At 49.7% G+C, this 16,893-nt stretch overlaps 1 protein-coding gene across 3 annotated transcripts in view; it reads left to right on the top strand.

Annotated features, from left to right (window-relative positions):
- Positions 1-16,893, top strand: part of PCSK6 (proprotein convertase subtilisin/kexin type 6) — a 188,749-nt gene that overhangs the window by 105,438 nt on the left and 66,418 nt on the right. For all 3 annotated transcript variants that reach the window (XM_024232758.3, XM_024232759.3, XM_063716323.1), the window contains exons 12-13: positions 11,218-11,406; positions 15,406-15,542. In XM_024232758.3, coding sequence (XP_024088526.2) covers positions 11,218-11,406; positions 15,406-15,542 — 326 coding nt within the window. The remainder of the gene's footprint in view (positions 1-11,217; positions 11,407-15,405; positions 15,543-16,893) is intronic.

Raw genomic sequence — 16,893 nt, 5'->3', positions numbered from 1 at the left:
CTACAGATCGGAGCTGTAGCCCCAGCCCAGCCTAACCGGCCCTGGGAGTCTGCAGTGTGAATCCAGCGGGCCTGAGCAGGAGCAGCTGGGTCAGCCCCTTCTTTGTTGCAGGTTGTGGGGTACTGCTTATTATTCACGGTGCATAGCAGCTTTGTGTGGCTTTTATCTGGCCCTGCACAACCTTCTTAAGGCTTAAGCGCTGGGATTTTTTTTAACAAGTCTTGAGCAGAAGGGCCCTGGCTTCATCTCTCTCTCATGAGCAGGGCACACCCAGAATTGCTCTTTGGAGTAAGTTTTTCTAGATCTGTCATGTTTGTTCATTGATTGATTGATTGAGACCGAGTTTTGCTCTTGTTGCCCAGGCTGGAGTGCAGTGGCATGATCCTGGCTCAATGCAACCTCCGCCTCCTGTGTTCAAGCCATCCTCCTGCCTCAGCCTCCCGAGTAGCTGGGATTACAGGCACCCGCCACCATGCCCAGCTAATTTTTTTGTATTTTTAGTAGAGACGGGGTTTCACCATGTTGGCCAGGCTGGTCTCAAACTCCTGACCTCAGGTGATCCACCCACCTTGGCCTCCCAAAGTGCTGGGATTACAGGCGTGAGCCACCGTGCCTGGCCAAAATTTTTATTTTAAAAAAAAATCAGCTGTAAAGTAAATCAGAAAGCAAGAACCCTACCTAGCCCACTAGGAGAGGAAATCAGATTATTCCAGTTCTGCCATCACAGCTGTTTTTAAGGAGAACGGTGTTTCTCTGAGCCTTGTATCTGATACAGAACGGAGTGCATTTTTTCCCATAACTACTTCTTCCCTTTGGAAAACGTGTGTTTGAAAAAGAAATGATGGGATGACTAAAAGTGATATATTGCTTTATCAACAAATACAGATCACTCTCTTTAGATGCTCTTCCTTGAATATGCGTCTACTCTTGTAATACACTCTTTTGCCACAAATAGTTGAGAAAAATGTGTCTGGTGGAGGGCTTGCATATGGCAGGAATGCAGAGAGTATGTGTTGGCTGAGCAGCTGGATGAATAGCCACAGAAGGATCTATTGAAAAATTACCTTTTTCTCCCGTGGCTAATTGCACACTGACCGCTGCGTGATCACTCCAGGCCCCGGTAGGTCGCCCGGCCACCCGACAAGGCTCAGTCTTGACTTCTTAAGGCATCAGTTTCTCTGAGGAGCCTGAGACTGTCAAATTTGAAACAAAGTGGGAGAGTCTCTGAGATAAAGGAGGTTTTGCCTTCTCTGTCTTTGTTTGCTGGAAAACGCCTGCAGCCTGGACCCTCCAAGGCTAGGTGAGGGAGGTGGGCTCCTGGGTCTGGTTCCTGACCTGGGGGCTGCCCTCTGCCCCGGCGCCTCCGCTCGTGTCCCCGTCAGGGCGGCTCCTGAATGGGGCATTCTTCTCCTGCCAGAAATCGTTTTAAGATGGCAGAGTGGTGCCTAGGTGGCGAGTGGTTGTTTTTATTTTTATTTTATTTTGTTTTTTAAGTGAAAGCACACGGAGTCTAGACAGCACAGGTTGAGGGAACCCACCGTAACATACAGTGTAACATTGTTCCTGTCCTTTGAGGAAAGTAAGGACCCTCTAAACTCCGGGAGGAGAAGAATCAGACTTCTGTTTCTAAAGAAAAGTCATCTTTACCTTTAGCGGTTTCAGACTCTTTCTGGAATATTCAGCCAGCCTACCGTCTCACACCACTTGCTTATCAAACCACTTGCTTAACTGTGTAACATGGTTGTTGCAGAGGACATTAGGGCCTCCAGAGAGAGTGGTGTTGCCAAGCAGAGTTCGATGCCTCACGTCCACCTGGGGTCTCCCCTCCTGGCAGGGAGCTCCAGCCAGCTCTGCCACTGTCAGGGTCATCTGCACCTGAGCTGCGAGTATCCCCACAGCTGTGCGAGTTTTCCCCACCGGGGTTCCCAGCTGCTAGGATCACGTGGCCGAAAATGAAAAGAAGTGTTCCCACACAGCCATTCTCCCGTCTTCTAACTGCCCCTCTCCGTGCACATTTCTGGGTCCAGCTGTCTACTCTCTTGGCCTCATCCTAATTTCTTCCTCTCGGTGGAACCCTAGAGCTTCCTGAATGTCCTGAACCTGCCTCAGCTGCTTCCCATGGTGAAGAGCAGAGCAAGAGGGAAGACAGAGTGTGTGTGCGCCTCTTCATACACCATCTCGTGTGCATCTGTGTGCACTGCATGGGATATGGTGACTGTCTTTTCTCTTGAACAGGAGAGGATGCTACCCTGGTGTGACCAGAGGTCAGACAACTGTGTTCACTGGATGTTAAGTACAGGAGTCCTCTAGCTGGGTCATGTGTCCACACCTGTCAGATCTATGGTAATGTCACACATGGTCCTGAGGGAGAGGGGCTGGGGTGTTCATACGTCCACCCCTCTAGTCACGTGCAGGGGCAGGAAACCTCTGTCTACCCCCAGCCCTGGGCTGGGGTATGGTCATGGTTCAGGGAGACTGTCCTCATGGCAATGACTGACAGGAAGAGTCAAATGGGCCACCCCTTCTGCAAGTCCCTTCTGTGCACCCAGCCTGTGTTCCCAAACTAGCATTGCATCCAGTGCCCCCGAATGACTGCGCAAAGATTGTGCCCCGTCACCCATGGTGTCCCCCTGCTGAGCTGCTGTCTCCAACGCTGCCCCAGTGGCTGGCATCACAGCCCCTGCCTGCCCGAGTCATGCTCAGGCTCAAAGGTGCAGAAAGGCCACCAGCACAGCACAGTGAGGGCTGCAGAGGAAGGAGCTGGGGCCACGATGCCAGACCCACCAGACGCAGTCCCCTTCAGGAGGCAGCTCCGTCACTTGAAAAAAGGCCATCCATGGTGTGAAAAGGACTAGCCAAGAGGGGACCCCAAGTGATACGTTGGCATTTCTGACCTGGACACTGCACATCTGGGGACTGTGGGGTTTGAGCCTGTCTGTGTCTGGATCCACCCGAAAGATAAGAAGTCCCTGGAAGGGTAGAGAAAATCAGGAGAGAGAGGACCTCAGGTAGGGCTGGGCCTGGGTAAGAATCAAGGAGCCAGGCCCCCTGCTCCAAGGCACCACGGGATCGTGCTGGGCAGTCTTTACTGCCTGGTGTTTACCCTGCCCTAGAACAGTCTGAACCCCAGAACTGAGGTAGTGATGTCTGAGCCACCCCTCCAGGAGCCCACACGGGGTAGGGCCCATCATAGGCGGCTTTCAGGAAATGCTAAATCTAAATGCAGAGGCGAGAGGAAATCACTTAAACTGAATGACAGCTACTGTTAGCAAAAGAGAGTGACTTGCTAGAGTCCTCCAGGATAGCACTGGACGAAAGTGCCAGCTGTGCCTGGGCCTCTGTCGTGATCGTCAAACTGTAGACCAGAGGCACGTTGACCTACTCCTGGGCACAAATGGTTTCCATCTGTTTAGAACCTTTGTCAATTAAACGAAGGTACATAGGATCATGACCAGTGGCATCTGCCTGTGCAAAATGATTTTAAAATCTGCGTGTATTAAATAGAAGGATAAAGTTGATATTGTATATCTTTTCTTCAAATGAAAAAGAAAATTAAGCTTAGTATTATTCCAACAAATGAAATAGAGGCCCAGCTATTAAATATCCTCTTTGACTCTTGATTTTTCTAGCCAGTACTTCTGTCGCTGCTTTGAAAATCCAGGCTCCTGGGAAACAGTTCATGATATGGATGACCCCCACCTCAATGCTGGGAAGACCAACAGGGTCTTTTAAACCAACACGAAGCAATAACTTACCTGCACATCTTTAGTTTGTGCTGGTTTGGAAGGTTACTGTCCAGACAGAGCTTACAGTTTAGCTTGGCCTGTCTTTTAATGAACTCTGTCATACACCCACACCCACACAAGATACTTCAAACCCAAAAGCCAATGTGTTGCTTTGACTATCAGGAATTATCTGTAGAGCAGATAATCTTTTTATAGATGTTCAGGAATTAACTCTGGATTATCCACATATCACCTACTTTTCTGGAATTTCGTGAAACTAGACTGCATATGGTGGTCATTTTAAAACAACTCTATTTATAAAGACATATGGCTGTGGATGAGAGAGACTGGATGGTGATTATAAAGGCACTTACTGTGTACCAGGCATTGCTCTAAGCACTTTATAAAAAAGTCCCCAATAAACATGTGCGGTTGGAGTTCTATCTTTATCCCCATTTTATAGAGGAAGAAATGGAGGCACAAAGGAGTTAGGAACTTAGGCCCAGAGGTGGGGTGCTGCCGGGTTGAACTGCTCCCGCAGGCTGCTTGTCTCCAGAGTCCACCTTGCCCCCCTAGGTAGGAACTCAGGCAATACTGAGACAAGTAGAGTGACCTGCCCACCCGTTAGAAGACCTCACCTCTTTGACCTCTGTGCCAGGAGCTGGCTGGGCGCGCCACCTCCAGGGATGATAAAGTGCCCTGATCCTGGCTGCCCAGAGCTTCCTCCAGCCTTGGCCAGGTGCCAGTGCCTAAAAGCACAGCTGCTGGCGGCTCATCTGCGGCAGGTCAGCTGGGCAAGCAGGTGAGGCCAGGAGCCCAGCGGCCTGATGGAGTGCCTGTGCGTATCAGACACAGGTCAGCCCAGCTCCCTACTGTGCTCAAGCACACAGCCTGATTTGACATCTTTTTAGGAAGCCAAAAGCCCTTCCTTTCTTTGGGCTGTCTCAGAATATGCAGATTTCTGCCACCCTCCCATCCCCTCCTCACCTTACCCAGCCTCTCCCTCCAGGGCATCTGCCCTCTGTGTACACCTGGGTAGCACAGGAGGCCCTTACTGCTGGTTTCTCCTCTTGGGCTGTTGTTACATAGAGCATGCCTGGGTGTCCTCAGAACATCTGTGGGGTGCTGTGCAGTCCCGCCCTGGGGGTAACCACAGTGGGCCCACAACACTTTTCCTGCCTGCTACTACCCCTTGTAGCTGCGAGCAAACTTAACCAGCTGGCGGTGTTCCTGCCGCCCTTTCCCTTCCTGGCTTAGTTTTGAAGCAAACTTGTTTTCCCCAGATTGTAAGGGCTACTTATTTCTAAAATTAGGATTTGAATTTGAATACAGTTGATTCCCCCTATTCATGGTACTGTTCTCCAAAGTGACCACGAACACTGAATTAGCAAATACTGAAGCATTATTCCTAGGAGAGATACAGGGTTAAGTTCCGGTGAGCCTCCGGTCACATTTTTGCCAGGCTGTCAATAGAGACCTTGTTTTATGTGTATGTGTTTAAAGACAGCTTATTTAACATAGATTATTGATTCATTCACTTTAGACTCACAGCTGACAGCACCAGCGCTCGTTGCTGGAACAAAGCTTGTCTTACAGATGTGTTTTCTCCGTAAGGCACGTCTCAGCTTTCTCGTGCTATTTGACACTAGACAGTGCTTCAGCACTGCACTTGGGGCCATATCAAACACTGAATTCACCAACAGGAAAGCACAGAGCCAGGCATGGTGGTTTGCACCTGTAGTCCTAGCTACTTGGGAGGCTGAGGTGGGAGGATCGCTTGAGCCCAGGAGTTCAAGGCTCCAGTGAGCTTGGATTGCACCACTGCACTCCAGCCTGGGTGACAGAGTGAGACCCTGCCTCTAAAAAACAAAAAACAGCACAAAAATGTGAAAAATACACTGTGAAACAGACACTTGTTTTTATTTGAGATGGAGTCTCACTCTGTTACCCAGGCTGGAGTGCAGTGGCGTGATCCCGGCTCACTGCAAGCTCCGCCTCCCAGGTTCAAGCAATGGTCTTGCCTCAGCCTCGTGAGTAGCTGGGATTACAGGCACACGCCACCACACCCGGCTAATTTTGTATTTTTAGTAGAGACGGGCTTTCACCATGTTGGCCAGGCTGGTCTCAAACTCCTGACCTCAAGTGATCTGCCCACCTCAGCCTCTCAAAGTGCTGGGATTGCAGCCGTGAACCACCGCACCTGGCCAGAAACGGACACTTATTTACGGCATGAGAGCTGCACCAACAGGCAGTGTTGCCTTGTTTGGCCTCAGCTGGGAGTGTGCTCACTGGGGGACTCATTATGTTGCCACTCTGCGCACATCTGCACATGACACCAAAGTGCCACAAGTGTTAGTTTGGGGGATACAAATAAATGTCAGCTGTAGGTGAATATGCAAATACAGCGTATGTGAATAATGAGGATTGACTGTATATTTTATTTTCTCTTTTACTCCCCTTCGGGTTGAATTGTAGACTGTTGGAATTGGAAGGCATCTTTAAAGCCAGCTAATTCAGTCCCCTGATTTAACATAGAAGAAAAAGCGTGCTGTAAATTTAAGCATTACATATTAAAGCCCCTTATGACCCAATTAATTGTGGACAGCATCGTGTAAGTTAATGTACTGGATTCGCTTTTTTTTTTGTTAAATTTTATTTCTCACCTAAGTGATGTGCTATGGTTTGATCATCAAAAGTAATTTTGGCTGGGCACGGTGGCTCACGCCTGTAATCTCAACAGTTTGGGAGGCCGAGGCAGGTGGATCTTCTAAGGTCAGGAGTTTGAGACCAGCCTGGCCAACACAGGGAAACCCCGTCTCTACTAAAAATACAAGAATTGGCCGGGCGTGGTGGCACATGCCTGTAGTCCCAGCTACTCAGGAGTCTGAGGCAGGAGAATTGCTTGAACCCAGGAGGCAGAGGTTACAGTAAGCTGAGATTGCGCCACTGCACTCCAGCCTGGGGACAGAGTGAGACTCCATCTCAAAAAAAAAAAAAATGCAATTTCATGTGAGGAAAATTCTCAGTCTGAACTCATATTAATAAGGATGCACACAGATGAATGAAGCAGCTAACCTCAGAGCCTAAAGGCCATCTTGTTGAGAGCACGCATCCTGGAACACAGCTCTGAGAAGTGACCTAGAAGCCTCTTGCCACCTTCACACAGGTGCTCTGTGCCCTCCGACAGACCTGCTGGCTTTCCCATTGCTTAATTTAGCAAGTCTGTCCCAATTAACTCTTGCCACTCCACTCACTCCCATTAGCGGGTCTGTGAAAGGGTTTCCTGGATGACCTTCTGCTGTAATGGGCCTCAGTTCTTTAGCCTCTCCTCCCCAAGCCAGGTGCCAGCGCAGCAGCTGGCAGGATGCTGCTGGCTCCTGATTCTGGAGAGTCTCTCAACCTGGCCCTAGAACAGTCATGGGCTCAGTGAGGAGCAAAGCAAGTGCTTTGTGCAAGGATCCGGGTTGGTCCAGGAAGCCAAGCTGGGGAGAGGGCTTCAAGGAGGGAGTGAGAAATACTGACATGGAGTAGCTTCCCAGGTAGAACAGGAAAAGTGGAGAGCTGGAGGCGGAGGGTTTCAGCCTGTGGCCCGCCTTCCTGCTTCCCCTGCCACTTGGTTACTTGAAAATATTTATTTTTGCTATTAGATAGTATTATGCATTGGAAAAATAATAGGAGGAGGCCAACATATCTGTGGTCTGGAGTTCCTAGGAAGTCAGCAGGGTGGCTGCTGTCGGTGAGCCTTCACCTCCTCAGGAGAAGGAAGCAGTTGGAGAGCATTTAGGATGAATGGAGAACATCTGAAGTACCAGAGTAATTAACGTTGAAATGTGGCTTCGTGGCACGTGGCATTTGCTGTCATTAGAGATCTTTTCCAAGTCTGGCCATCTCCCAGGCTTTAACAACGCTCGGTCTCCAGGCAGGTCCTGCAGGATCAGTTAACTCCTTGGAATCCCTTAGGGTCCCAGGAAGATGGCTTTATGTACATAGACCCCAATTTCAGAAGTTAATAGCAGAAGACACTTTTCAGTTATTCTGGGGACTTTAAGATCTTTCTAAATCAATTTTCATCATTAAAGTACAATGTAGCTGTATTCATGTGACAGTGATAATCTCTGCACATTGTTTAACTTGAAAAATAAATTACTTGGCAGTCGACTTGCATTTTCAGTGTTACCTTAGAAATAACTGTAGAGTGGAGAACCACTTCTATTTTTTTCATTGACTGTTCTACTTTCTGTCTTGGAGTTAATTTTTTGAAGTGATGACTTTTGATAGGTGGCTTCCTTATTTTCTTCCTGGAGTTTCTACCTGAAATACAGAAAAATTCGAGCACAACGATCATGAAACATTTTGAAGCCTCCTCTTTTATTTCTCTTCTTAATAAAAGCACTCTAATTGGGGATGTGAGGTTAATGGTTTCAGTAGCAACCACAGAAATAAAATGTGTGGGGAGACAACTGCATGTCAGGAAGGTGGCAGCGTGCCCTCCTGTAATAGCTGTCCTGGGCTCACGCGCTGCCCCAGAACTTACAGGAATGAGGAGTCCTGGTGGCCTGTAACTGAGTGATTTAGCAGTTAAGAGATTTCACATAAAAACTAATTGTTACAGTTAGCCTTGTTCCAGGAGGCCACTGGGCTCCTAGCCCCCAGGTGAAGGTAAGGGCTTGGCTTTGAAAACCAAACCAAGTGAGGCCGTTAACTCCTGCAGGAGCTGGGTGCTCACGCCCCCAGCCAGCCTCCCTGCAGGCAGCAGTGGGGCTGGTGGAGGATCGCACCCAAGCCAGCCTTCTTTATGCAGTGGCTGGAGTCCCTTAGCAGGAATAAAAAAGTCAGATGCAAGAGACTTTCATTCTCTGAAATGACTTTTTTTTTCTACGTGTTCGCTCTGTGGGTGGGGCTCGGAGTGGCAGGGCAGGTGAGGGGTGGGGCTTGGTTGTCTTTCACTTGTAATTACCCCGCTCCTGTTCTCTCATCCCTGTGCTTTATCAATGGGATTAAAGCTTCTTCACAAGGATTCCAGGTCTATTTCTAGAGCAGATTGATCACTTCCCCTGCCAATGAGCGATTGGTTAGAGTGTGGGGACCGTGTCTTCAACTTGGTTAAGGCTTTTGTGTCTGTTTTCCCGTGATCTTGCTATTCAGCACTGGAAAGGTGTTGAAGTATGAGAGTGTAGGGTTATTCCTGGTTCTTGGGGTTGACGGGGAGCTACGTTTTGAAGCCCCAGGGGAGCACTGAGTAAGTCTGCCGGCCTAGGTGTTTCTCTGCCTCCACACCTTGCTTCTCCCCAACGCACCCACCTTGCATTCTTAGTGTGGGGTGAAGGTGGGGGAGGGGGGACACTCACCTGGAGATACACATGGGCCCTGCAGGACCTGGAACTCTCCAGAGCCTTCTGTTGTGTTCAGCATCGACCGCAGCGGGGGCTGCTGACCAGTAAACACTGGCAGTACGGCTTGGGAGAAGGCAATGAAGGAAGTCAGCATCTCTAAATCAATTTATGGTGCATGCAAAGCATGTTTTCAAATATTTACAGAGTCTCCGAGGGAATTACGTCACTGTTTCTAACTGTTTTGATTGTTTTTTATGACTCAGACCCAGTAGAGCCAAGCAGTGTAACTCCTGAGAGGCTCTGAGCAGAACGCCTCGCGCCTCCCGGGAGGAGAGTCCAGGCATAATGGGAAAAGCGCTCCCCGTAATAAGCCGAGTGCCGGTCGTGTGGTGGGGAATTATTAATGTGCTGCTGGGCGGCAGTGGGTCTGGACCACAGAATGCCATATTTCTTCAGCTGCAGATCACTGGGGTGGGTGCAGGGCTGAGTTCAAGGAGGCGTGAACCCTAGTGGCCTGGAATCGGTGGGATGGTCCAGCCTGGACACAGGAGCAGCCTTGGGGTACAGATTTTGTATCTGCTTGGTCTGGGGAGTATGTCAGAAAATTCTAGTAGAAAGGAGTCTTGAATGATTGAGACTTTGTTTTTATCCTCAGACTCCATCCCATATGGTAAAGCTGCCCTGAGTTTGTAAAGGGGACCATCGTCCATTTCCATTACAGGGCAGGAAAGTGAGGGGACCCCGGCTTCCTGCAGGAGAGTTGGGAGCACACAAGCTTGGCACCCTCGATCAGCATGAGAGGGCAGCCTCCGAACTCCGAGCTGTGTCCTCGACTGTGGGTCCACACGAGCTTCCATTTGAGGCAGCGAGGCCTGGAGGTGGAGGCAGCGAGGCCTGGAGGTGGAGGCAGCGAGGCCTGGAGGTGGAGGCAGCGAGGCCTGGAGGTGGAGGCAGCGAGGCCTGGAGGTGGAGGCAGCGAGGCCTGGAGGCGGAGGCGTGGGCTGTGGGGCCCCAACTCCCAGCTCTTCCCCCCATTAGCTGCACCTTGGGTGCAGTCCTTAATTTCCCTCTGGATTAAATGGGTTAATCCTTGGAAATTCTCAGGCCAGTGCCTTATGCTCAGTGCACAGTCAGCTTGGGAAATGTTTGCTGATTGCTGTTATTTGGCATTGTGACTTCTATTTTCAATGCTAGTCTTTGAAACAAAGTAGTGGGATTTTTTATTTGTTTGTTTGTTAAAACATTTAATTATTTTTATATATTTAGGGGGTCCAAGGACAGGTTTCTTACATGCACATATTGCAGTATGGTGAGGTCTGGCCTTTTAGTGTACCTGTCCATAGAGGTCGTACTAGGGCAACTGAGAAATGAGCTGGCCAAATGCCACCGAGGAGAAGTCACCTTCTGGTCACCAAAGGGAGCCCATCCCTGGGGACATTCACCCGAGTCTGCCCAAGAACTCATCTTTTATTTTATTTTATTTTTGAGATGGAGTCTGCACTCCCAGGCTGGAGTGCAGTGGTACGATCTCGGCTCACTGCAACCTCCGCCTCCTGGGTTCAAGCGATTCTCCTGCCTCAGCCTCCCGAGTAGCTGGGATTACAGACACCTGCCACCATACCCAGCTAATTTTTGTATTTTTAGTAGACAGGGTTTCAACATATTGGCCAGGCTGGTCTCAAACTCCTGACCTTGTGATCTGCCCTCCCCCTCCCCCCACTTTGTATAAGACAGAGTAATTGACTCAGCAGCAATGCAAGGCAGACAGGGCCATCGTCCAGACGAATGGGGCCTGTGCTGTGCACCCCACAGCACTGCCCAGCAGCCTGGTCTCTCCACTGTAAGCAAGCTGGAGCGGTGTCAGGCGGTGCCTCGGCCTCCCAAAGAGCTGGGATTAAAGGCGTGAACCACAGTGCCCAGCCGAACCGTCTTTTAAATCTCTGTAAGCAAATTCCAGAGGCATAAACGTCTTCAGGACAGGTGATAAAGTTCACAGTGGAGCACCGCGTGAGGCATTCAGAGGCTGCTGCGACTCCCTGGGGCCCCCAGGGCCCTGAGGCTGCAGCGGGGACAGAGTGGACAGGCGCTGGAGCTCCTGGCTGTGTGGGTGAGACTTCGTGATTCCGGTGCCGAGTGCTGAGCCCTCCCTCCTCCCCCAGGAGCATCCCCTTAGTGCAGGTGCTGCGGACTACGGCCCTGACCAGCGCCTGCGCGGAGCACTCGGACCAGCGGGTGGTCTACTTGGAGCATGTGGTGGTTCGCATCTCCATCTCGCACCCACGCCGAGGAGACCTCCAGATCTACCTGATTTCTCCCTCGGGAACCAAGTCTCAACTTTTGGCAAAGAGGTAAGGCGAGGCAGGCGTGGGGATGGGGGCTAGGGCTCACTGAGATTGACACTGCACAAGAGCTTCTGTCCAGTCTTGGGCCCACAGTGTCTCTGCAAGGCCCTCTGGCATTGGGGGCTCCCACTGGTTCTGCTGGCAGCTTCCTTTCTCTTGGAGACCCTTTGCATGTAGGCCCCAAAAACCTTAAAAGTTGCTCCCTGAAACCTTGCCTTCCAAAAGGTCCTGTAAAACTTTCCGTTTCAGAGAGAAGTGACAAAAGAGTTGTTGTTTCGTTTTGTTTTGTTGTTTAGCGGAGGGATTTGTGGAATTCTGGCTATGCCTTCATTGCTTAGAAGTGCATTGAAGGTCATTTTAATCCTATTCAATTGGCCTTTGAATCGAGCATGTGTACCACAGAGAGCATTGTTTATCCCCCCGCCAGCTCTCCCACCCAGTTGTGGGCTGCCCTGCAGGGGCCTGTCCCTGGAATACAGACAGGCTCGGGTGGTGTGCGGGGAAGGTGCTCCCAGGCTGCTCTCTGCCAACTTCTCTTGCACTCAGGGGCTAGGAATTCCAAAGCTTTGTACATGGTTTTTGGGAGGCTATGGAGTCATTTCTTTAACAAACTTAGAAACAAGGGGAAATACATTGATGCAAATATATGACTTACAGGTAATTAGAATGAAGGTGTTTATAGGAACTTAAGAGGGGCCAGGGTGTTCTGGTACCTTCTGTCTCTTTCCAGCTAAGAGGTAGAGAGAGAAAAGAGATTTCATGGACAAATCAGCATTTCCAGCTTCTCTCAAAAACTAGAACTGGCACTGTGCCCGCATCGCCTGCAGGAAGCCCCCCAGGACCAGGCCTGCTCTGTCTACTGGGGTGTGGTCCCCATCCCCACGTACCCACTCTGGGCCCACTTGACTCCTTTGGTGACCTGCCTGAGGCTGTGGCCCTTGTGTGGACTATAGGGAGCTGTAGAGATTCAGAAACGGGCTCTCAGATGGAACCAGGCAGAAGTTGGGGGTTGTCCTTTGCTTAACCCTTCCCCTCCCCGCCACTTTGTATGAGACAGGCTAATTGACTCAGCAGCAATGCAAGGCAGACAGGGCCATTGTCCAGAGGATTGGGGCCTGTGCTGTGCCCCCACAGCACTGCCCGGCAGCCTGGTCTCTCTGCAGTAGGCAGGCTGGAGCTGTGGCAGCAGGCGGTGGCCACCTTTGGACCAAAGGTCCAGCTTTGTCCTCGGTGCCTGGAATCAACCCTGAGGCAGACACTGGCACCAAGCTCAGCCCATCCCACATTCTACTTTCATAGCACAAGTGCCACAGGGGCATCTCTCCCTCCTGCCGGGAGGCCAGGCCGTGCTGTGCCTCTGCCTGTGGGAAGCTACACGGGCATGAGCAGTTCCGGTGTCAGCGGACAAGCTGTAGCCTTTGATGCTATGTTGCTCCCCGTGGTGTTTTTTATTTTATTTTTCTAACTCTTAAAGATTTTAAAAGTCCTCATTTCTGTCATTTCTTGGAAAGTTGGAAGCTGTCTGACACCAGCCCCATGTTCCTGTGTGCACTGGGCCGGAGCTGAGCAGGTGGGCGAGTGTGTGTCCATGTGCTCCATGTTTTCCGTGCTGGCAGCCCTGAGGCCAGCAACGGGCTCTCCATTCACTCCAGCTGCACACCTAGGGGCACCCAGGTTTGTGACCCCTGACTCAGAGCCAGAGCTGGGTGCAGGCCCAGGTGACCGAGAGCCTATGGTGAGGCTTAGAGGCTGGGGCAGCAGGTAGCAGGCAGGCGGGTGGCAGTGACCCTGGAGAGTCGGCCCGTACCCTGCTCTTCCACTCCTGGCTGGGCTCCCAGGAGCCAGTCACTTTGCCTCTCTTTATTCCTCATCTCTGAAAATGTCACTTCACTTATCTGTAAACATTAGGACTGTTACAAGACTTGAGTGTGATAATATATGTAGATTAAAATGTTTGGCATCATCCCTGGCGCAGGGGCCTGGTTGCCCTACATGTCCTGCTTACGTCCAGCTACCTGACCCACAAGAACCTTCTGGTGCCCCAGCCTCCCCTCTCCTGCTCCCCTAAGGCCCTGTTTCCCTTCCCTGGAAACTTTCCTCCTCCTGCTGCTGCCCGGTGTTGCGCCCTTGGGATAATAGAGGGCAGGTCCTGCCAGGCCTATTGGGAGCCACCCCTTGGCTGGGTAGTGCTGTCCTTGTGCCATCAAGCATTTTTAAAAACTACCCTAGCCCAGGAAGGGTGGCTCACACCTGTAATCCCAGCACTCTGAGGGGCCAAGGTGGGTGGATCACCTGAGGTCAGGAGTTCGAGACCAACCTGGCCAACATGGTGAAACCTTGTCTCTACTAAAAATACAAAAATTAGCTGGGCGTGGTGGCACGCGCCTGTGATCCCAGCTACTTGGGAGGCTGAGGCAAGAGAATCACCTGAAGCCGGGAGGCGGAGGTTGCAGTGAGCTGAGGTCATGCCTCTGCACTCCAGCCTGGGTGACAGAAAAAGAGTCTGTCTCAAAAACAAAAAACAAAAAAAAACTACCCTGAGGCTACTCCAGCTGTCATCTGAGTCTTGGGACTTTGGTTTTTTTCCAAGGCAGATTTTGTGATTATATCAAGAATTTTGTTTTAGGATCAATGACCTCCTATCCTACTGCACATCTTACTTAATTTGGCAGCTTTATCAGGTTGCCAGTTTCTTCACTAAGAAGCCATTGATGTGCCTCAGCACCTCAGCCCTTAAAAGACAGTTTGTCCTTGTTCTGTCCCCAGTGTGTTGGGTTCAGCTTGGCATTGAGTGTGCAAATCAGCCTTGACCTTTGCCATTTCTTAGAAGAAAGCACAGGATGCTTCCCTCTCACTCTTCTCCATTGCAAAGAATGTTCCCTAGATAAACATTTTCCTACACTGAGTGTTCAGAGAACCCCCAGATTGGAAATTGAATCTTACATCATTCAGAACTTATGTATTTCAATTTCTGATGAGCAATAAAGATGCCTATGTTAAAAAAAAATGTTTATTCCAAAATCGAGATAGAAAATTAGACTATGAAGAAAGAATAAGAGGGAAAAACCTAGACTTGATTCCATTACGGAAAGAGCCACTTCTGAGGATGGCACTGGGTGCAGGAAGAGATTGGATGTTGATTAGTTGTTTCCTGTTTCTGCCTAAACCGAGTGTGAGGCAGAAGGCCCAGGGGCTCAAGGGTACAGTTGGGAAAGGCCTTCGAGTTGGGAAGGGCAAGGGGAGGCTCATCAGGACTTGCAAGGAGAGGACTGCTGGGGGTGCGGGAGCCGTCTCCTCCTCCCGGCTCTCCACGGGTCCCTCCCATTCCCACTGAAAAGCAACCAACCCTGCCATCATCATCTCCCCTAAATGCCCCTGTTGAGACTGGATCAGCCCTGGAGGTGAAGGGACAGAACTTTCCCCACAAGCTTGAGTAGCTGCTCCTCTTTCTTTATTAGTGTCTTCCAGAGAACAGTGCACACAGCTGGCTGGAAGTCAAACATGGAAGTTTCATTCTTCCACAAACAAGCACTTTCAAAGGGCGTCCTTAGTGAGCACTCTCTAGGCTTCAGTGAAGGTACCCAGGGGGGCCCCCGCCCCTGTCTGCTCTCATGCATCCAGGCACTGGAGTTATGGGCTCTGTAAGATTGTTTCTGGGTGGGAAGGAGCCAACCACCTTCTGCAGGAAATTGTCGGGACTGGGGGCGTTTGTTGGTGAGCTTGTAAACATCTTTCACCGGGTTATATGAAACCTGCCTGCCTGCCTTCCTCTCAGAATGTTAGGGAGGTTCAAGGAGGTGATGGAGGAGATAGTCTGTGTAAGAGCTTAAAGACAGTCCCATCTCACTGTGCCCTTTGCCCTCAGGTTGGCTGGGGCCAGACCCCTGCTACCCTGGGGGTCCAGCCAGATCCTACAGTCCCCTGAGAGCTCTCCCTGGCCAGTCCCCCCACCCAGCCGCTCAGTGCCAGCACCTTCATTTTCTGACACCACGTCTCCAATTGCAGGTTGCTGGATCTTTCCAATGAAGGGTTTACAAACTGGGAATTCATGACTGTCCACTGCTGGGGAGAAAAGGCTGAAGGGCAGTGGACCTTGGAAATCCAAGACCTGCCATCCCAGGTCCGCAACCCAGAGAAGCAAGGTCAGTGGCTCTTGGGAATCTCATGACAGCTTTTGTATCTCAACCCTCTTTTTACCTCTGGGCCTTATTTAACTACGGAGTCTCTGATAATTCTTTGTTTTGTTTTGTAGAGGTAGAATTTCCATAACAGAAAATTGACCATTTTAATTATTTTTAAGTGTACGTTTCAGTGGCTTTTAGTCCATTCACAGTGTTGTGTAACTGTCACCACTATCTAATTCCAGAATGTTTTCATCCCCACAAAAAGAAACCCCATACGCATGAAGCAGCCGCTCCCCATTCCCTCCTCCCCTCCCAGCTCCTGGCAACCTCTAATCCACTTACCGTTTCTTTGGATTTGCCTCTCCTGGACATTTCATATAAATGAAATAACACAACACCTGGCCTTTTGTGTCTGGCTTCTTTCACTTAGCATGATGTTTTCAGAGTTTTTCCATATTGTAGTATGCATCAAAACTTCACTACTCTTATGGCTGAACAATCCATTGTTGGATTGACTTTTATGGCTGAACAGTATTCCATTGTCAGATTGATGACATCCTGTTTATTCATTCACCTGTTATGGATGTTGGGTTGTTTCTACCTTTAGCTGTTACAAATAGTATGGCTATGAGGATTCACGTACAAGTTTTTTTGTGGACCTATGTTTTTGTTTCTCGTGGGTGTATATCTAAGATTGGAATTGTCAGGTCATATGGTAACTCTATGTTGAACGTTTTGAGGAACAGCCAAACTGTCTTCCACGTTGGCTGCACCCTTTTACATTCCTGCCAGCAACGTATGAGAGGTCCAGCTCCTTCACATTCTCGTTAACACTTAATATTCTCTGCTTTTTAAAAAATTATAAGCGTTCTAGTAGGTATGAAGTGGTATCTGTGGTTCCTCAATTGCATGATGGTGCACCTTGATGCACAAAAGTTTTAAATTTTGATGAAATTCAGTTAATTTTTTCTTCTGTTGCTTGTGCTCTTGGTGTCACACCTGAGAAACCATTGCCTAACCCAAGGTCACAGAGATTTACTCCTGTGTTTCCTTTTAAGAGTGTTATAGCTCTTACATGTAGGTCTTTGATCCATTTTGAATTATTTTTGTATATGGTGTGAAGTAGGGGTCCAAACTCATTCTTTTGTACCCACTTATTCCAGCACCACTTGTTGAAAAATACATTCTTTACCCGTTAGGTGATCTTGAGACTCCTGTTGCAAATCAACTGTGACCACAGAAGAGAGGTTCGTTTCCGCACTCTCGATTCTGTTCCGTTGGTCTATATATCTATCATGGAGTCAGTACCGTATTGTTTTGATCACTGTAGCTTTGTAGTAAGTTTTGAAATCAGAAAGTGCGAGTCCTC

Source organism: Pongo abelii, chromosome 16 (assembly GCF_028885655.2).
Source record: "Pongo abelii isolate AG06213 chromosome 16, NHGRI_mPonAbe1-v2.0_pri, whole genome shotgun sequence".
Classification (NCBI taxonomy): domain Eukaryota; kingdom Metazoa; phylum Chordata; class Mammalia; order Primates; family Hominidae; genus Pongo; species Pongo abelii.
The sequence above is the reverse complement of the archived record's forward strand: the minus strand, read 5'-3'. Positions and strand labels throughout refer to the sequence as shown.